Source organism: Oryx dammah, unplaced genomic scaffold (assembly GCF_014754425.2).
Source record: "Oryx dammah isolate SB20612 unplaced genomic scaffold, SCBI_Odam_1.1 HiC_scaffold_4, whole genome shotgun sequence".
NCBI classification, from domain to species: Eukaryota; Metazoa; Chordata; class Mammalia; order Artiodactyla; family Bovidae; genus Oryx; species Oryx dammah.
In genome coordinates this window covers 26,559,471-26,581,033 of record NW_024070188.1, presented here as the reverse complement: position 1 = coordinate 26,581,033, position 21,563 = coordinate 26,559,471, and the positions used below count along the sequence as shown (strand labels likewise).

At 34.0% G+C, this 21,563-nt stretch overlaps 1 protein-coding gene across 6 annotated transcripts in view; it reads right to left on the bottom strand.

Moving 5' to 3' along the window:
• Nucleotides 1–21,563, bottom strand: part of REV3L (REV3 like, DNA directed polymerase zeta catalytic subunit) — a 169,012-nt gene that overhangs the window by 50,401 nt on the left and 97,048 nt on the right. For all 6 annotated transcript variants that reach the window (XM_040238484.1, XM_040238480.1, XM_040238482.1 and 3 more), the window contains 7 exons: nucleotides 20,260–20,402; nucleotides 15,434–19,601; nucleotides 11,330–12,243; nucleotides 9,479–9,558; nucleotides 8,054–8,179; nucleotides 4,047–4,239; nucleotides 2,093–2,204 (listed from right to left, as the gene is read on the bottom strand). In XM_040238484.1, coding sequence (XP_040094418.1) covers nucleotides 2,093–2,204; nucleotides 4,047–4,239; nucleotides 8,054–8,179; nucleotides 9,479–9,558; nucleotides 11,330–12,243; nucleotides 15,434–19,601; nucleotides 20,260–20,402 — 5,736 coding nt within the window. The remainder of the gene's footprint in view (nucleotides 1–2,092; nucleotides 2,205–4,046; nucleotides 4,240–8,053; nucleotides 8,180–9,478; nucleotides 9,559–11,329; nucleotides 12,244–15,433; nucleotides 19,602–20,259; nucleotides 20,403–21,563) is intronic.

Genomic DNA, 21,563 nt, shown 5'->3' with positions numbered 1-21,563 from the left:
TGGTTTTACTTGTTTAATAGCACTTTACATGACTTTACATATTCGCCACCTGAGAAAGTAAATATTAAGAATGAAAAAATAAAGAAGATAAACCTCTTTGAGACTAGCATCTGTATTTAATTCAGTTTTATATTCAGCACCTAGCACTGTATTTTACAGAGTTAATATTTAAGTACTGACCAGGTTAAGAGTTTTATGTGCTTTATCGCACTTAATTCTAATACCTATTACCCATTTTACAGATGAGGAAATTAAAGTTTAGAGAGATAAGCAACTTGTTCAAGACAAAGACAAAAAGACAGAGATGGCTGACTCCCAAGCCTACGCTCTTAGCAAAGCCTGTGTTAAGTAGGTACTCAACAAATGAGGTTTAAGAAGGAAATAACCTTTAAGGGGGTTGTTTGGAGTAATACATAAACAACATTACAGAACTGAAATGCTAATATTTAATTATTATTCTTCTCTTTCTAGTAGCCATGTGATGTAGAGTAAGAACCAGAAGTTAATTTTATTTTCTTTACTGCACTTTTCTTAACAACTAGTATAATTCATGTTATGGACATTTAAGAAAGTTACTACACTTGCAAATAACTGACAAGATTCTCAATGTTGGCAGGTAATCCTATTGCTAGGAATATACCTAACAAGCAGAACACAAGCCTACAAAGCCCAGGGACACTATTGGATATGCATTGGCCCATAAAATGGTATTTGACTAAAACTCTTTCATGTTCCTTTCACTAAGCTGCTTGCTTGGAGCTCTGAAAGTACCTGACATCTCAGTATCTTCTCACACCTGACAAGCTGTGTGAGAAGATGAAAGATAGGACTGACAATGGTAAGACTCAAATGGATGGGAATCCATCCAATCACCAGTGCTATAAATAGTAAAAATACATTCCTCTTTTTTCCTCCCTAGAGTGGTGGGGAGTAGTATATCATTTAAAAAAATTTTTTTGATGCTCTGACATCTAATTTTGTTTATTTGAAAATGTTTTCTGGTGTTCTAATTTTCTTTCTTAAAAGATTCTTTTTAATTGAAGGATAATTGGTTTACAATATTGTATTGGTTTCTGCCATACATCAACATGAATCAGCCATAGGTATCTTTTGAATCAGCCCATATCTTTTGAAGCTCCCTCCCACCTCATCATACCCCTCTAGGTTCTAATATTCAAGATGGATTGTGTTAACCCATTTGGGATTAAATCAGATGTTGAGTCAGTAAAATATCATCACTGATCTTTAATACAATATATCATCTCACTTTTACAAGAAAAAGTTCTCCAAAGCAAAACAGAAAGGGTTGAGTGTAACAACATGCTCAAGGACAGCTTTTATCCATACATCAGAATCCGAAGAGTTATTTTCCAGCCTGCTTTTAGGCATTTAAAAACCTAAACCTAGCAATAGACAGAAGTTTTACGTTTCTAGAAAAGTGAAACACATGGCTACTAAGGGTTATACTCTTGAGAAGATGCAAGAGATCCACTTAATTGTTTTATTTTAAAATTAAAATAGCTTTGGTAAAACATCATTTTCATAAATTTTGGCAAGATTCTATTATCAAGTATCAAAGCCAACATCAAATGGTCAAAAGAGATTTTTAAGAAATTATGTACACAAAAGGGTATGTATTAGATAGTCCTAGATTTATGAACAGATTATAATCCAAAATTTTGGAAAAACGGATTTGTTTAGAACTCAGAAAACATTTTCTTAAAAAAAAAAAAAAAGTAAAAAAGTATTGAAATGGTGGTTCCTAGGGTAGAACTCTATTTAATCAATGATACAATTCAACTTTATAGTTACTTCATCACCACAGAAAAATGCTAAAATCTATCTGGAAAAAGCTAGAAGCTAAGCTAGTATTTGTCTTTCACTGGCCCCTCAGCCCTGAGAATAGAATATTCTTTTTATTAAACCTAATCTGATGGAAATGATGATGGTGATTGGAGATGAGAGTAAACTTTTCTTTAAAGGGCCACAGGAAGGGACTCACTTTCTCTTTTTTACCTTCACCTACATTACTCAGCAACAGCACAAAAGGACTGGAAAAAAAGCTGGAAAAATCAGAAAATAAAAACAATACCTCTTTATTATATTTGCAATTTCTTGAAAAAGTGCCTTCTCATCAGCAGCATAGGTAACTTGTAGTCCTGTGATTCCAGATCTAATAAGTAATGGGGTCTGATATCTGATATCTAAGAAATAAACAAAATGTTTATTATATATAATTGTGTTAAGTAATATTATCTGACTTTTGAGTAAAATTATACAGCTAGAATATTTTAAAATAAGACAGCTTCCCCAGAGTAAACACATAATTGTTCCCTGAAATTTTTCTTAAAAGTTTTCTAGTACAATATGCAACTAAAAATTCAAATTTTATGTATTTTCAGCTATTTTCCTGAAAAGTCTACATTCACAAAATTCCCTAGATAACATGTCTCCCCAAAATAAATTTTATTACTTTATTTCTTTTTATAGGAAGAGCTTTGCTTAGTAGAGAATATTTTAATTAGTGGTGTGCTGGAGAATGTTTACAAGCACCATTCCATGGCGGGGGTGGGGGGAGCCCTAATTTGTACTGCTTGCTTATTTCTAAGACATGAGAAATTCTGACCATGGCTAAATTCAAACTACCAATGTGACATCAACTACTTCAAAAATTTCATGAAAATTTAGCAACTGGCTCATGAGCTGGTACAAACCAGCTCAAGCATATCACTGATTAAACTGCAAATTCCTGAACAGTTTTGTTTTGTTAAACCTTCCTCCTTAATTGACTGAATTCAGATATTACTATTTAAAACTGTCAAAGAACACTTGGTATTTTATAAAATGCCTTATGTGGTATCCTATAAGAAGAACCTCTGAACTTAGAAAGTATATGTATTTATGAAGAAATATCAACAAAATTGGAATACACCTTATGTAGTTTGCAAACCATTAACCTACAGTAGTAACTTAAAAAAAAAAATTTTTTTTGGCCACACTGCATGGCATGTGGGATCTTAGTTACTTGACCAGGGATCAAACCTGTACTCCCTGCACTGGAAGGGTGGAGTCTTAATCACTGGACCACCAGGAAAGTCCATAACTTAACTTCTTAAAGCAAAGAAAAATTCTGTATTAGCAGCAAAATACCAGCATGTATATATAAGGAAGACTGTCTACCCAACCTATAGATACACAATCATTTGAATTCAACAGTAACAATTAGTATTTCATATAATATTTAGATCAAATTAGATATGCTAATTGGAAATTTTATTAAGCTCTTTATATTGTACTGCTTCTGACTTCTAACAATAATTCAAGAATAATGAATCTAAGACGAAATTATATACAACACCTCCTATTCCCACCGCAGCAAACATTTAGAGAGAAGTTCTTTTTTTAAAGCTAGTAAAACTATTACCAAAGTTTTATGAGCACAATATAAGAAATGAAAATTAAATCCCAGAATTTTTCATGAATATAGGTGCATGCATCCTAATATAACACTGGCAAACTGAATAAAGCAATAGCTAAAACAATATACATCAAAGCCAAGGTGAATGTATCCTAGTATTCAAAGTTCTGTTTAACACCAGGGAATCAGTTATTTTAATCTGATACAGTAACAGATTGTAAGATGTGCATGGTAGGAAACTCATAGATGCATAATCAACAAAACAGTACTATTTGAGGGAGTTCCTAACCATAACGTAGAGAGGAATTCTTTATGCTTGTTTTAGACCCTGAGCAAAGAAACTGCCCCAATACAAGGTTCTTCCTCTGGTGAAAGTGTTAGTCTCTCAGTCGTATCCAACTTTTTGGGACCCCTTGGACTGTAGTCTGCCAGGCTCCTCGGTCCATGGAATTCTCCAGGCAAGAATACTGGAGTGGGTTGCCATTTCCTTCTCCAGGGGATCTTCCTGATCCAGGGATCAAACCCAGACCTCCTGCACTATAGGCAGATTCTTTACCGTCTGAGACACCAAGGAAGCCTACGTACTTCCTAGGGAACGTAGGTATAAAATTAATAAAATGACCAGTACCTTGACTAGACACCGTCTTGTCTTTATCAATCACTATTACACCTGTGAGTTCTGTTTTGTCTGTATCCGGTAGTGGAGTGTCAGATGAGATGCAGTAGAACAGAGCACAGATTGGGTCAAATTCAGGATCTGGTTCTAAGTCTCGTCTAGTTCGAGCATGTAATTCCACACTGATTAGGGTAAGATTCTGTATCTATAAAAGGAAATAAATACCATGGTTTTAAGCATTTTTTTGAAACAAGTTGAAAGTAATATGTTTCACTAAGGCCCTGAGAAAATAAACGTGTAAAATTAGAGAAAAATGGCTATATAGGACACATTCACAATTCAACATTCCACAAATTAAAACTAGGTTTTTAGTTCTAAGATGAGATTAAATCAATTCATGTTTTTCTTTTAAAAACTCTCTCTCTAGAGTACATGCAGTGCCTCTCAATTTTCTCAATTTCTATTTGATAAAGAATGACTAGGACAAAAGGTACATTCAAACTAAAGTCTGTTACTTTTTACTTCCCATTCAGTTAACTATTGTTCTACCTGTACTTTAAACTCAAAAGAGTTCTACTTTTTAGTTTCAAACTCCTACTTGTTAATTCTCTGAGAGTTACTTAGACTTTCATATACATAAGAATTGTAAGATGTCAACTATACAACAGCCAGGTTTTTGACCATGCACATTTTCTCTTTGACATGTAATCCAAAAAATGTCATATTTTTGCTTTTTACACTTAACTTCCTATGCTAATAAAAACACTTAACAGTAATCCTTACTTAGTTCTCTAAGACAGTTCTCTTATCCAGAGTAAACTCTGGATAAGAAAAAAAGATATAGATTGGATTCATGATTACAGCTGGAATTATAGCCATTACTGTACCAGTGATATACATATATCTGGCAATGGAAAACAGGAGACTACTGTTACAATACTGCAATTATTCAGATCACCTTAGTTTAATAAAGGATCTATATTTTGTGTTTATTGTGCATGCCATCTGTTGAAATGTAAATGCAGAAATTCTCCTTAGGGATGGGAGTAGAATTTAGTAGGTATCTCTGGAGGACAACTAAATAATATCAATCAAAATTTTATAAGGACAGAACAAATTAGTGGTTACCACTGGGAAAAGAAGGGGGGAAGGTCATGATGGGATAGAGAATTAAGAGATACAAAATATTATGTATAAAATAAATAAACAACAAGCATATATTGTACAGCACAAGGAAATACAGTGATTATTTTATAATAACTTTAAATGACGTACCATCTATAAAAATATTGAATCACTATATACCTGAAACATATAATATTGTAAATCAGCTATTTCAATTAAAAACAAGACATGTCCTTCAATCTAGCATACCTACTCTTGAACATGTATCCAGTAGATATACTATGTGGCCAAAATATATGTACAAAGTGCACTTACTAAGATGATACTGTTTTCAGTTTTTATAAGTTATAAACAACAAAAAACTAAATATCTATCAGTTTGGAACTGGTTACTGCCAATAAATTAGGTGGCATACATAAATGCTACACAGAATGAATACTCTGTAATCTTTAACAATTTGAAAAGAATGAGTCAGATCTGTATGTCCTAATATGGAAAGATCACCATAATAGTGATAAATGGAATAAATGAGTGTAATATGCTTCCACATATATAAAAAATGTTAGGCACATGCATAGAAAATGTCTGCAAAGAGACAAAAAACACAAAACTGTTTATTGTTTTTGGGGAAGGGAATTCATGTGGTAGAGCAGCTTACTTTTCAATGTAAATATTTTTGTCTTGAAGTTTTTTACCATGTACATGTAATAGTGCATGCATTCATCAGTAAATTTATTAAGTATTTTTAAAATATAAAGAACACTAATTATGCATGTATAAGGCATATGGAATAAAACAAATCTCTAAAAATTGTGAAATGGAAACCTCCGTAAACATAAACAAAATGAAAAATCAGTTTAATTAGAAAAGAAGGAACATGTGGAAAAACTCCGGAGAAGACTGAAGACAATTTTGGGCCAAAAGAGTTCTGGAGGTTGATTTATTTATACAATAGGCCAAATTTCACACTCCAATTTTGCCTTTTCACTCCTCAATATAAAATGCATTATAGTTCTTAGGGGTATTTTTTTTAAGCTAACATATGGAATGATGAGATGGGGAGATATTTACTGAGTGTGATCAGTAAAGAAGGGGGTAAGAAAAGGGAATACAAACCTCTTTTTCTGCACTGAGTACTTTATATGTAGAAGAGAGAAAGAGAGATTAGCCCAGGGTAATGGAAAAGAGGAAAAATGCTTGGAGCACAATTTCCTAGTAAAAGGAATAGAGAACAGTAGGGTTTTTTTTTTTTTTTTTTGGTGCATTCCCTATCTGACCACCAGGTGGCTATTTGGACTGTGCCTTGAGACTCAAAAAGCATGTGAGGAAGCTACGAGCAACTTGCCAGACCTTCAAAAAGATTTTAACTTCAAGAATGCCCAAGATTCTGAAATAGGGTTACATAGAATAAAACAACAGTATAAGAAGGAAAATATGTTTTTCAGATAATAACAGAAAAAAATCAAATGCAACAAGTCTTTTTGTTAAGGTCTATCACATTTGCTTTAATAAATATTTTTTACAAAGTATTTTAATTTTTGAATTTTGGATATGTACTTGATAAGATAAACATTTCTGAGCTTGTTACTTAATTTATCTGAGCTTCAGGGGATAGTATAGAATCAGATATAAAACAGGAACTAAATGAATGCTGCTGAATGAAGAAATGTGCAAATAAACTATTAGGTAGACTATGTTCTGATCTAATTCTAAAAAAGTAAAAATCTTAGATCAAAGTTAGGGTAAAAATGAGGACAATATTTAAAGTTTTCTTAGTCAACTCATCTAATTCTCAGAAGACAGAACCTACTGGAGACCAAAAACCCAACCAAAAAAATCATATTCTCCACTATAAGGGCAAAGACATAAAACAACTGTATAAACCAGTACTGACCAAAAGAAATATGAAAGTCACACTCATAATTTAAAATTTTCCAGTACTCACACTAAAAAAGGTAAGAATAGGTTAAATTAATTTTAAAATATTTTCATGTAATCAATATATCAAAACTACCCATTCAACATGTAATCAATATAAAAATTACTAATAAGGTATTTCATATTCTTTTTTCCAATTAAGTCTTTGAAATCAGTATGCATTTTACATTTATGGCACATCTCAGTGAGGCTTGAAAAGCTGTAATGGAAATAAATTACTTAAATGAAATCTAAAATTTCATTCCTAGATATGTAAGCCAAACTTAAAATCCTCAATAACCACGATGTTAGTAGCTACCATTCCGACAGCACACACATAAACAATGAAAATATATTCTAATTTCACCTCTGCGCCAATCAGACATGTTCTGAGTTGTGTCTTCTTTACAGAAATATTTACAGTAAACAGATAAATTACAGTGAATACAGATAAATTTACAGTGAACCATTCATACATATTCTCCAGTAAGAATGTACATTTTTTTCAAGATAGCTTCCTAGTCTTTGCATATGGTTTGTGCTGTGAAGATAACTGGGTTATAAAGATTACATGAACAAATGAATTGTACAAGCAATAATCTACTAAGTCAACCAAACAGAAAATACAAGTAGGTATCACATTTGGGATGTGATATAACATGGTAACATAACAATCCCAGAGTAATACACAGAGTTTCAAATAGCTGAGAAACGTTTTCTAAATTTTAGCTTCTTTTTAAAAATTTCAGGTATAAGGTTTGAGAAAATTGTGAAACCACAAAGCAGTCTCAATAACTGATGACTACTTTAAAAGTTTCTGTTTCATACAAATACATAAAATAATGATAACAAGAACAAGATAAAAATAAATAGGTATAGAATTTAATGTAGTCCTCTGTGAAAACTTTCTGTACTTGTACCATAGAATAAAACATACAAGTTAAAGCGTGTATGTGTCCTTGCTGTTGCAGTTTTACCTCGTGTAAAGCTTTTGCCTCCTGTAAGTTTTGTATGCTGACTTTGAAACCGTAAGTATTGTTTAAGGATGGTCCATCAATCTGAGAAGTTTCTTTCTTTGGGGTATTTACTGCTGCAAATTGATTCTATTAAAAAAAACACAGAGCCAGAAAAAAATAATGAGCAATCATTTCCTTTCTTTTGATTACTTATTTCTGCTTAGATAACTTTATGCATTTAGTAATACATGATAAACTAGTACCATCTCCTTAAGTAAAAGAAGAAACTTAAGTATTTTATTTGCATTTTTTTCAGGCTAGTAACTCAAGATACCAGAACTGGGTATGTGTAGAAATATCTGATAAAATCTGTAAGTCAACCATATATTGATTCTTGAGTTTACAAACCCCAAATACAGAAAATAATAGCTTTGTAGAGAGTTGACATTTGCACCACATGGACATTTATCTTGACCTTTCTTGGAAATATGACAAGCAAGCAAGCAAGTAGTCTGGCTAAAATATATAAAAGATTTAAAACTGTGGGTTTGTATTTTACCCTAATACAACATGTATCTGAAAGATAAACTAAAGTATAATTTTCAAGGGGTTAGAAAGAATAGAATCTATTTTTTTTAATAAAAAAATATATATTCTGTTTCCAAATCCATTAATCATTTTCCTGAAAGTGTTGATTTATGTTCATAGTATACTCATACTTGTTTTTAATATATGACTTTTAATTCAATACTGATTTAAAAATGATAGTTTTAAAAAGCATTTGTAATCTCAAAATAGAAATACTAAAATATATTTTATGTAATTAATGATATTTACGAGAAGTGGCCAATACAGAAGTGATCTCTATCATATATTTCTAAGGATACATGTCTAATGCATACTTTTTTTTTCACATAACCATGTATTTCCAGTTAAGCATTACAACAATTTTTAGTATGTGAATAAAGACATTTATGATTTTTCAGAGTTTTGGTAATAAATAATGTTGCTTTCCTTTGATATTTAGCAAAATGAACTGAAAAATCAATAATGCTATATTTGAGAAAAAAGTAATAAACCAAGAAAAAGGATATACTTTTGGTGGGATCAAAAATCACTTACTTGAGCTCTGCTGTCATTGGATTGTTCTGATTTTGCCAGTAATCAGTTAATGTATTTGTATCCTCATAATCCACATTTTGGCTATCATATTCACTTTCTCTGTAATATTTGTATTTACATATAAGAATCTTTTAGATCCCAACAACAAAAAAAAATTTTTTTAATTAGGCAATTTCTTGTTGTCTCAAAGACATGTAAATAAATGATGCAAAAATATAATAAAATTATTAAAAAATTGAGACACAAAGTTATCAATTATCTCACTGAAATCCAAGAATAAGAATGGATCTTCCACTGATCTTTAAATATGTTTAGCATAATTACCTTTGCTTGTGTTAAGAGTACTCTTCTAAGAGCGTCAGTATTTCTTCCTTTCTTATGACGCAATTTCTGGGTTTTTGGTTCTGCAGAAACAAATTTTATATTTAACATACAAATCAACACTGCCTGCTTCTGTGTTTTTTTTTTTAATTTTTGTTGTTCCAACTCTTAGGTACCATTCATGAGTACTGTCCTATAAATTCTTCACAAAGATTTCACAATTTAAAAATGAAACTGATTCCAACCTGTGATTCCCACACTAAAATAACTTTTAATATTTGTACTATTAAATAAAAACATTTAGATCTTATTCCTCAGTTATTACCCTAGGGAATCATTTAATCCATTTATTCACTGACTTATCAAGTATTTATGAAGATGAAGAAAAAAATAATCTTGTACCTTTGTGAGGTCTAGAGAGAGAATTAGACATTGATCAAATACATATAGAAAAGTAAAATTGTAACTGGGGTAAGTACAACAAAGCAGAAGATAACTGAGAAATTTTATCTAGTCAGGGAAATAGAGCTTTTTTGAGCTAAAATCCAAAGAAAGAATAGAAATTAACTAGGAAAAGAGTGGGAATTTTCCCTGATTACCAAAAAAAAAAAACCTGGAAATTGTTAAGGGTGAATAAGAAGGCTAGGGTAGAAGCCCAGGTGAGAGATGAGGGCTTGGTAGTACCAGAGACAGAGGTAGAGGGTTTTGGGTAATTTAGGAAACAAAGAAGTGTGAAAACCACAGGATGGGCAGTGAGGGAATCAGGTGATATTATAAATAAGACCACGATTTCTGACCTGTATAACTCAGTGACAGAAGAACTCGTGGTATCCTTTCAAATACGGAATAGTTTTCAATGTGTGGGCATGTATGCGTGTGTATAAAGTGCGCTAGGCGACTGGTAGTGAATGGATGCAACGAGATCATAAACTAAGTTTAAAAAATACTGACCTTGTGATGCTTTTGAGCATTCAAGTAGAAATGCCAAAGGTAGCTGCATATAGCTTTCTGAAGCTTAAAAGAGAATTATGAATTGGAAATTTAAATTTGTGAATTATCAATTCGGTGGGCAGGAACTAGGTCATTGAGAGAACACAGAGTAAAGAAAGCTTAAGGCTAAGCCTTAATAATCTACAATATTTAGGTAATAGCTGAGAATGTGAGGTAAACTTCAAAGGAAAGCAACTGGGAAGAAACAGAGGAGCTGGGGTAAAGCCAAAGGGAGAAGAAGCTCCAAGAAGGAAGGTGTGGTCCTAAGAACAATGGCTGCTTGGAGCGCATGTGATAGAAAGACTGAAAAACATCCACTGGCTTTAGCTACATGAAGATTACAGAGAATCTTCACAAGATCCATACTGGTGAATTGATGGGGCAGAATCCAGTTTAGAGTGGGCTGACAAATGAGTAGGATGTAAAACAATAGAGCTGTCAAATTAGAGAGATCTTTTAAGAAATTTGGCTTTAAATGAGAGGAAAAAGGGTCGAGGCTAAAAGATGGAAGGTCAAGACAGGTGTTTGGTTTTCTATTTTACAGGGAGGGAAATATCTGGATATATATCAAAGCCAGTAGGAAAAATTAGGTTGAGAAGAAGATAAGGTTTCTGAGAGGGCTCCTACATTTTACCCAGAAGGCAAGAAGAAAGGATGGAAACAGATGTGATTATATTCCACAGCAGAAAGATAAAAAAGTTATCATGTGATGATATCTAAGATATGATAAAATAACAATAACCTCTCATTAGCTGAGCTAAAATTACATTTAAAAAGCTCTGATTTTCATTACATAGTCAATGCTGCTTTCATTTCTGGTATCTGAAGAGCTCTATAGTGACTTTCTGTTATTTCTAAACTTACCTGTTGACAAAGGGCTAAGGCCAGTTGCCTCAGGAAGCCTTTCTAGGAGTTTTCTCTGTATGATTGGTGTACTATGAAGGCAAAGTGATTCACGTATCTCAGTTCTTGTCCTAACATTAATTGGGGATATCACTAGAGGCTCCTGGGGCTCAGCGCAGGGGCTCTTCTGTACACCATCTTTTACGGGCTTTAATAAGTTCTCAATAGTCAGAGAATGTAGGTCTTCTACTGGTGATGAGGGTCTGTCATCTCCATTTAATGTTTTGGAGCCTGGGGATGTTGCCTGTTGCCAAGGGGGAATTGCTGGAGAATCAGGAGAGCTATAACTAATATAATAGTCATCGTCATCATCCTGATCTTTCTCAGCATCACCTGCAGAAGCAACTAGTGGCAGCGTCTGACTTTCACTTGCAGTCTGATGGCATTCTGTGGTTGGCGCTTGTAAAGCAATCTGAGAATTGTCAACATCTTCCTTGGTATGTGCTGTAGTGGGGAGTGTATGTGGAGTTGTATCCGTTTTTGGAGGCGCTACAGGTCTGTCATCTGGATTAACTGAAGAGCTGAAGTCTTCAGCAGATTTTACAACTCCAGTTGGCTCCGTTTTAGACAGTTTCTTGGAACGTTCATATTCTTCTTTGGCTTGAAGCCATGCCTGAACCAGTTGTCGACTTGGGGCACATTTGCAAGGCATGATCACAATTTTTTTATCTTCAGCCACTTTACGGTTATTACTTGATCCTTTATTGACAACTGCTTGGCCATTGCGAGGGGGTGACCCAGGTCTTGGATTTTGAGTCATTGCTGAGAAGGCTGTTTTCCATAGACGAAGTCCTTCCAAAGAAAAGTCTCCCTCAAACTCAGCCAGATCATTTGGAAGTCGAGTTTCTACCATGAGAAGCCGTCCACCGATCTCCCTATAAACAACATATTTTAGAACAACTGTTTTGTCTCAAAGAAAAATTACCAAAATATTTAGCTCCTTAACTTAGAGATTTTTAAAAGTTCTTTTTGGAGTTTTAAAAATGCCTATTTCTTTCTTCCCTTTCCAAATCCTATGCCCCAACCTCCACAAACATATATTTTATGCAGGTACATTCTATCTTTAGTCTCAATATGCTTTTTCTAACAGGTATATGACTACTAAATTAACCTCCTTTGGAAGGTATCATCAATACCAGAGAAAGAAAATGTCCAGTGAAGTCTTCTTTTCAAGGAGATGGTACAGACACATCCGATTCCTTTCCTCTATTCCTCTTAAATAACTTTCCACTGTCACCATATAAGAATAAAAATGCTGCAAGAATTTATCATCAGAGACTATACCCCAGATTTTATCTATAACCTCTTTATACATTCTCTACTCTCTATGCAGCAGTCTAGCAAAGCCTGTCAATTCAAACAAGTCTTTATACCCTGCCAAATTCCCTCAAACATTACAAAAGTCACTCACAATTGATGTAAACTACCGTAATTCTTTCTCCCCTTTACATGAAAAAGGTTAATACTAACGTAAGAACTTAGCAGTTGGCAGGGTGCACAAAGGTTAAACGCTACTAATGTATGTGAAGAATCACTACTTAAAAGGAAACCTGGCTTAGTTTCTAATAGTTACTGTAAGTATTAAGCTAAATTTCGTTCTCTAACATATCCATAGGTCATGTATTTATGCCTTCTGCAGCAACATAATATTGCGTTTTCTTCTTCATGGTATTTCTTTCATGAGTATGAAGATCACTCTTAGTTTCTTCAATTACTTCTTGTAGGGCATGATTTCCCAAATGACCTGGTCACTTTCTAGATAAAACTCAATGAACTGAATTCTCAATTTTTGATTGGAGCTGCAGGAACAGCACCAGAGTTACCACATTTCCTTTCCCCCTGTATGTGGAAAGATTCTACCTCTTACTAGTTAACTCCATAATCAGGACTAGCACGTTCCCTGCACCTACCTTGCAGCTTTATGAAAAATTAGGAGAATTACTGTTATCGAAGGAAATGAATACACATATGTGACTATACCCAACTCTAATATTAATAATACAGAGATCACAATGAAGTAAAAGGTAAGCAAAAATTGCTGAGGTGTGGTAAGTTCAGCTTTCTTGGATATTGTCAGCAGCATGCCAACTGCTACAACTCATGCTGTAATATATATCAAGAGCTTTAAATTTTTCAGTCATCCTATTTTGAGAGTTTTAAGTAAAGACTCCAAAATACAAAAAATGCTTTATGATGAAGGTATCACATAATTCTCTATAGTAGCCAAACAGAGAACAATGTTTCTGTCTAGTAATATGCACGTGATAGAATATTATGCAGTCATTTAAAATGATGTTTCAAGACACTCATAAATTTGGCAAATGTTTACATTATAATGGTGAGTGAATCAGTTTCAACATAATATTGTGACTACAGTAAGAACACATCAATAAAACAAAATAAAAACTATACTTAAAAATGAAAACTTTATAAAATATTAATAATGGTTGTTACTAGGTAGAGAAATGGTATCATTTTTATTTCTTCTTTTCCTAACTTTTCTACAGTGAATACATAGTTTTTAATTAAAAAACTCTGTATAGGGTACAAATTTCAAATATAATGACTATCATATCCTTTTATTTCAGCTGCAGAACAAGCACCAAAGTTGGACAACAATTAATAGTAATAGAGTAAATGACTAGGACATGATAAGTTAACTAAGAACTAAGAAGATGTGCAAGGCTAAGGAACAAAATACAGATGAAAAAATATACCATAATCACTACTGGTAAAGTCAAAGTCCCCAAAATGATGGAAATTAATGGCTAAGGAATATACGTTCATATATTCTGACAGTAAAATAAAGAGTTCCATTCATGTTAAAAAAAAAACAAGTGTGGGTACGAGGCACAAAAGAACAGCAAAACTACGTGCCAGGCAGTGCGCGGGTGAGGGAGGGTGAGGGATTTTCTAACTTTCACTTCAAATCCATAGAGGAGGGAACTTCTACTCTGTATTTCTGATCACTTTTTCTTACCCCTTTCTTAAATGGACTCTTGCAGAAATTACTGCTCATCTGCTGGGTAAAAAGCTTGGCATTCACTGTGTCAGTAGGGTAAGGAACACAGGGCTGCTCAAGGTCAGTGCATACATGCAGTGTGGCCTCTTGCCTTTGCTGGCACATCCTATCTCTTTCCATCATTTAGATTAAGTAGGGTCTGCCTCAGCAGTCCTGGCAATTCTGCTCTGCTTCTGACTTGATGGCTGAAATGAACTGCCTCTCTCTGCAACTGATTATAGGTAAACAGGATCAAAGACACAGAGGCAGAGCCAAAAGCTATCCCTTAAACTTCCTGGATTAAGCCTTGTCCCCCAATTTAGCTCTTATCAGCTATGTTCTACCTTGGTGATGCAGGCAGGACAGGATACCTACTTAACTACTGGTTTATAAATAGGCCAGGGCTGTGGTCTATTTATAAACCTTCACCTTTTGCTACTGGCTGTGTGTGTGCACGGATCTGTCTCTCTGTTTATCACTTTTCTGAAAAGATTCTTAAAAGAAGAGATGAAGGGAATCAAAGTCCATCTTGTACCCCTAATAAATGTACAAACAACAGTAACAATATGAATGAAGATGCTGGCAATATGAAGAGACAGTGTATGTAACAGAAACAACTTAAAATAATCTTCATTTAGAGAAATATTCTAAGAGTATTTAAAATATATGTATGCTTATTTTCAAACATTAAAAAAAAAGTTCCTTCTTAAAATTATGAAAGCTTACCACTTTAGAAATAAATACCATCTTTAAAATGATACTATAAAAGTATTATGATGTCCTTCTTGGCATCGTGTGATAGACAGTCTCTAATCCTTTAATGTTGATGCAGTGCAAAATAACAGATTCAAGACCAACACTGATCAACTTAAATAAATTTCTCTGGGTACAACCATCCACCCAGTTTGTGAATTCTTTTAATATGTCCATAATTACAAAATTGTTTTCATAATGATATACTTACAAATAAAGTATCACAGAGAAAGTAGTAGTCAGTTATCAAATTTTGTTACATACATTATAATGATTCAGAGTGACCCAAGGGGAAAAAGAATTTTGATTACCTGGGCTTTTCTGGTACATCAGAAGGATTACTGCAAAATGGTTCTTGGTAAATGGTTTCTGAAAGGTCATGATCCAACAAAGTTGCCATAATTTCTTCCCTACTTGGTGGGGACATAAGTGGTTTCAGAATGTGAGCAGTTCGAGGGGTAAAACTGCCGTTTTTAGATTGCGAGGGAGAGCTGGTAGACCTTGGCGAACTATCCGGAGTTGGTGTCAACACATCAGTGTTTCTTGAAACATACAATTCTAAATCTTCAGAGGCTGCATCTACAAGTTCACCATCAGGGGAGGATAGTATTGTAGTAAAAGAAGTATTGACTCCATCAAGAGACTGCCCCATTTCTTTTCTGGTATGACTTTGAAGCCAGTCTGAACTGCCCGGCTGTGAGAGGCTAAGAAACACTTCTTTGCTTATTGAACTCCTATTTAATCTGGATTTTTCATTTAGACAGTTCTCTGACTGCTGGATACAGAAAGTCTCCATAATTGAATTGGACCGAGATGTTAGAGGATGAAAGGTACTTTTCCACTGATTGCTGCGATGATTCTCATTGCTATCTATGGCTGATTTCTCAAACAGTTCAGGACTTAGAGTACCAGATCGAATCCATGCGGTTGAGTCTGAGGCATGATGTTTGTCTTCATCACATTTCTGGTTATCATGACTTAAAAACTCAGTTTTTTCTACAGTTTGTCCTGGGAAAAGATCCTGAACTGCATCACTTAGAAACTTCTGAGGCAAATTCTGATCAGCTGGGACAAACTGACTTCCAGAATAAAAACTACAAAATCCAGTTTGACCTATTGTATTAATATCAAAATTATAATTATGTTCAGGGGACAAGCTATCTTCAAGTGAATAACAACTTTCAAAACCTGGATCTGAAAAGAAGATGGGACTATCATCTGATAGGGAGTTATCCAATTGGCCAGAGTTTTGTAAATTTAGAGTGTCTACTTTAAGAAGTTTGGGAATTTTTTCTTTAGGTTTTGTACTTCTGGGAGTTCGAGGTTTTCTTGGAGATGTTACTGATCGTGTTCGTTTAACTGATTTGTTATGCTCAAGGGAAACAGAGATATTTTTGTCTGGCTGCTGTTTATTAGATAACGGGTCTTGTATACTATTTGCATTTTGTGCTTTCTGTTGTCTTTTCTGCAACAATTCTTTTAGAACTGCCAGTCCAGACTGTCCTTCACCAAAGGCTGAAGGTGCTGACACATTTCGATTCCTACATTGAGAAAGTGCTTTGGTTTGTGAAACCGCTTCTGACAATGGCTTTTGCTTTACCCTTTCAGGTTTAAAGTTTGACATGTCTAAAATAAAACCCCTTTGTTTTTGCTCCCAAGCTATTTGTTTGATTGGGCTTCTCAAAGAAGTTACAAAGCAATTATTAGGCATTTGACTTTCCTCTGAAGCTGCATTTCCTGGAGAACAAGTTTCACTGTGCTTTGAACGTTCTGCCATGCACACAATCTGCTGCTGACTATCTTTGCAATGCAAAAAATTAGGGGCGTACGTCTGGTCTGGCTTTGATTCTAGGGAATTACGATATTCATTTAACCTTCCAAGAGATGACAAATAGCTTTTTTGTATATTTGCATTCTCTTCTATCTTTGGAGACATTATACCAGAAGACATCTGTGTATTCTGTGCTACCTGAGACAAATGGTTTGAAAGGTCAAATATGTTTTTTTGAATCAAGCTTGATTCTTTTAGAGTAAACATACTATTTTGACAATGAGACCGCTGAACATTAATTTTTGAGATTCCAGGTCCTGAAGAACTACAAACAGAAGAATTCAAATCATCTCGTGAACTGGGGAAGGCCTGCAAATCTACAGGTTTCTTGCTTTCTAGGAAAGAAGAGAAGCAGCCAGATAAATTCTGTTGTGCATGAATTCCAGTGGGGACAGGAGCAGAAAGAGGATGATCTATAGCAGAGCCCCTTAATGACATATCTTTCTGTTTAAAAAGTAGTTGAGAGCCTCCAGAATTATCTGAGGCCTCAGGCACATTCTGATGCTTCAGCACAAACTTAGCTTCAGTGCCAGCTTGGGATTTTAGTTTGTCATCCTTTAGTGTTATGTGCTTTCTCGGTGTACTTTTCTCATTTGTTTTTTGTTTCTGTTTTGCTCTTGGTTTCTTTTTTCCATCATCCACTAGTTTATTTGTCTGATTTCGTTTGTTCCTTTTCTTAGAAACTGTAGAAGGATTAACAAGCTTTGTTTTTGACTTCTTAACCTGCATTCTTGCTCGGCTATTTTTTCCTATACGGGAATTAACAGTCTTACTATTATATACGTTAGGACCCTTAAAAAGCATTGCTTCTTTATCGGCAGCAGCCATAATTTCTTCAGCTCTAGGATCTGTGGGAGACCAGCAGCGAGGTGGAGAAGAGTTTATGGGACTTGTGCTTCTCTCAGAAAGAAAACCTAGTTTAGACATAACATCACTATAATTTGAGTCACAGTCTTCGGTTTCAGCATTATAAGATGGTGAGGGAGGAGAAAGAATAGCATGTGACCGTTTTTTCCTGAAAGACAAAGTTCTTCTAATATTTTCACTATTTGTCCTTTGTTGTTTACCAGTTTTTTTCTTAGCAGACTTATGTTTTGATTTTCTTCTGTGACTTTTCTTTGGTGTTAATGGATAAATGGGATATTTGGTTGCAGGGGAGTCAGGAACTTTTGGCCAAAAATCCTTCAAAGGTGCAAGTTTTTTATACAATTCCATTTTTTCCTCTGTTAATATTACTTGTTTTTCTTTAGAGTCTATTTTTCCTAGTTTCACAAGCATATTTTTCCTCCCTCTAAACCTATTAATAATAATGTACTTTATGATGACAGGGGGCAACTTTTTAGACATTTTTCTGCGTTTTCGAGATTTGAGAGTTCCATCTAAGCTTTCACCAATTTCCATGGGATGAGGTAGGCTAATTTTTGAGTTGTGTGTTACAAAACTTGACTCACTATCTTCATTCTCATAATTTACCTTGCGTTTGGCTCTAAGGGTATATTTATTTCCATACAATCCAAAGGACTGCTCAGTTTCTAAGGTTCCTTCTCCAAAGTGACAGTCTACAAAACTGTCTGTAGATGTTTTATTTTCAAAAGTTCCACGAGTGACCTTAATTAAATCGCTAGCCAATACATTATCTTTCTCAGAATTATTACTATTACAAGGATTATTTTGTATACAATTATCTTTTGAGGATCCAGTCTCAGCAGTTTTGGTAGGAGTCTCTTGATGACCTGCAAGCTTCTTTTTATTCATTTTTAACCGGGACTGTTTATTGCCAGGTTGTAGTTTATATGTGACAGGAGAGAGCTTTTGGGGCCTACTGAGACAATTAGAGAGAACAACACTCGGAAAAAACATATAATGTGCTGCTTGCTGGCTGAGGCTTGGTTTTTCTGTTTTATGTTCTTGAAATTCTTCATATCTAATTTTAAGTTTATTTAGTCCACTTTCATCAGCAATGCTATCAAGAGAATGCATCATAGTTCTATTTTCCCCTGAGCAAGACAGCAATTCACAATTTTCACTTAATGATGAAGGGAATAAACTATTCAGAGCTGTGCTGTTTCCTTTTTCATTTCCTTCAGAGGATAATTTACTCTTTGAATGATTTAAGTCAGAAAAGGTGAAAGAAGTTTTGCCCAATGTACTTTCATTAGTGTGACGGCTCATATGTAGAAAAGGAGCATCCTTATCAATTTTTCTAATGTTTGTATACTTTCTACTTGGTATTTGTCTTGTAACAGGTGGAATATTGTCTTCATAATCAAAAGTACTACTTTCACAGGAAGATACTGGGAGGACATCTTTCTTACCACTCTCTTTATGAGAGTTTTCTGAATGGACAGAACTGCTTAAAGATCCAGGATATTTCATAGAGTAAGTGCTTTCATTTGTAAAAGAAGTGACTGAATGATCTAGACTTTTCTCTAGTTTGCTTGGCTCTGAAAGGTCTTCAATTAAATCTTCCTTGTTCAAAACATGGGAAGAAAGGGCACTTGTGTGTTTACACTGACAGGTAATCTTAGCAGAAGATGGGGGTTCTAATGTAGCAGCATCTTTGTGAAAGATGGAAGGTTTTACTGATAGCTTGCTTGTTGCAATCACAGAAGAGTGGGTTCTAGAATTTTCATTGTTCAGTGGATTGTCTGAAATGTGGGAAAAAAGAATTTGCTTAACTTCAACTCTTCTAATTTTTAAAATATTTTCCTATATCATGATGCTATCACCATGAAAGAAATTATATGAAATTACATTTGTACGTTTAAAATAGTTAACTCAACAGAAAGGTCGTTTTTATCATTAAGATGATATCTCAATCTGAATAATCAAGAGTTAGTTACATTTGACTATTAGTCATTATTTTAAACACATATGCCTTTGATTAAAAACAGATGGTATCAATATTCATGCTTTTTGAGAGAATAAGGGGAAAAATCTCATTGCCATGGAAAGTTTCCATAAAATAACACACACCTTTGCATTATCACTCTTTTTGTGCATTATCACTTTAAATAAGCTAAGCGTATTTCTTATAGTTTTCTGTGCTTAAATGTTACAATAAACTGATTAAAGTTTATAAAGCCCTAATCAATGATTGATAAAAGCTATCCTCTTAGAAATAAGAAAAGACATACTTTATCTACATTCTCTCAAAAGAAAACATCTTTGAGAAGGACAAAATCTAACAGTATTGTCATAGTCTCACTTAGCCAACTATGTAGAGTGTATGATTATATTTTTCAAAATCAAATATATTTCCAGCCCCTAAATAACAAAATGCTCACAGCAGATTAATTTACTTACCACTATTTTCATCTGCAGTTCCATCTAACTGAGGTATCGCAAGATTGGCTAGAAGCAAACTGTTATTATTCCATTCCATTTCTTCTTCTGAAGATGAATCATCTTCTTCTGTTGAGCTTCTATGGGTATTTCTGCACAGTGATCTAGGGAATATTAAGATTAATCAGTGAGTATGAGCATTAGAAAAAAGCATCTCAGACTCAAATAATTTGCCTAATTTGACACTATAATAGTAAAACTGAACAAAGCAGATCTGAAAATTAAAACTTTAAAAAGAAAAGCAGATTCACTTTGCGTTGGTATCATGCCCTTTCAAAAGTTACTGTAAATAGACTTTATAATCCCTTTCATGTAAGCTAGAAGATACCATCATTCCTATATTCACAGCTCCACAATATCCTGGATTACCATATCTAGTTATGTTCTTCCTTATATTGTCCCCTTAATCTTTTCATTAAATATACACATATAACAGCTTAGGTGAGTAATTTCTAAAAGGTGGCATCTTGGGATATTCTAAGAAGTCTCCATAGATACACAATTACTACATTATGATTGGAAAAAACAAAAAGACAGGCAAGGGGGTATTCAGGTCAGGGCTGAAAGAGAAAATAAAAGGGGTCAGATAGATAGGCTAGGAAGCAGTACAGGTATTGAGTCACTCCCAGCAGGAGCTATAAAATCAGGGTTACTGAGGAATGCAGATGGACTGTGAAGTCCAGATGGATACTCTCCTTAAGTTCTACCTCCTACCAATTTACATTTTTCACTAGATCATAGCTTGGTATTTTCCCTTCCATCTGGATGGACAAACTTACCTTCTACCCACACCTTTTTCGTTCACTTGTCTTGAAAATTTTACTTTATTATATGTAGAATAATTTTTCATTAAACCTTTTCCAAATAACAATTATTAATGGCTCAAACTGTTAATAATTTTCTTCCTAAATTATACAAAAATCTTCATTTCTGCCTTTGTCCTGTGTAGTCATATGTAGCATATCTATGCCATGTTCCACATGATAACTTTTAAAATATTCGAAGGGATTTTTATCATTCGTTTCATAATTCTTTTCTAATTAGAGTAAACATTATCTATTCTTTCCACTGTTCTTTAAAAGTGACAGTGCTCACAAATCCTTCTAGTGTTCCTTCTCTACTTTTTCAGTATGCTTAAAATATGGTACTTGGGGCAGAATATAATATCCAATATATGAGCAGAAATTAAACGACTCCCATTCTAGATACTATACTTCTATCAATCTTTCTCTAATATGCTTTTATAAATGTTCAAGATATTTTTC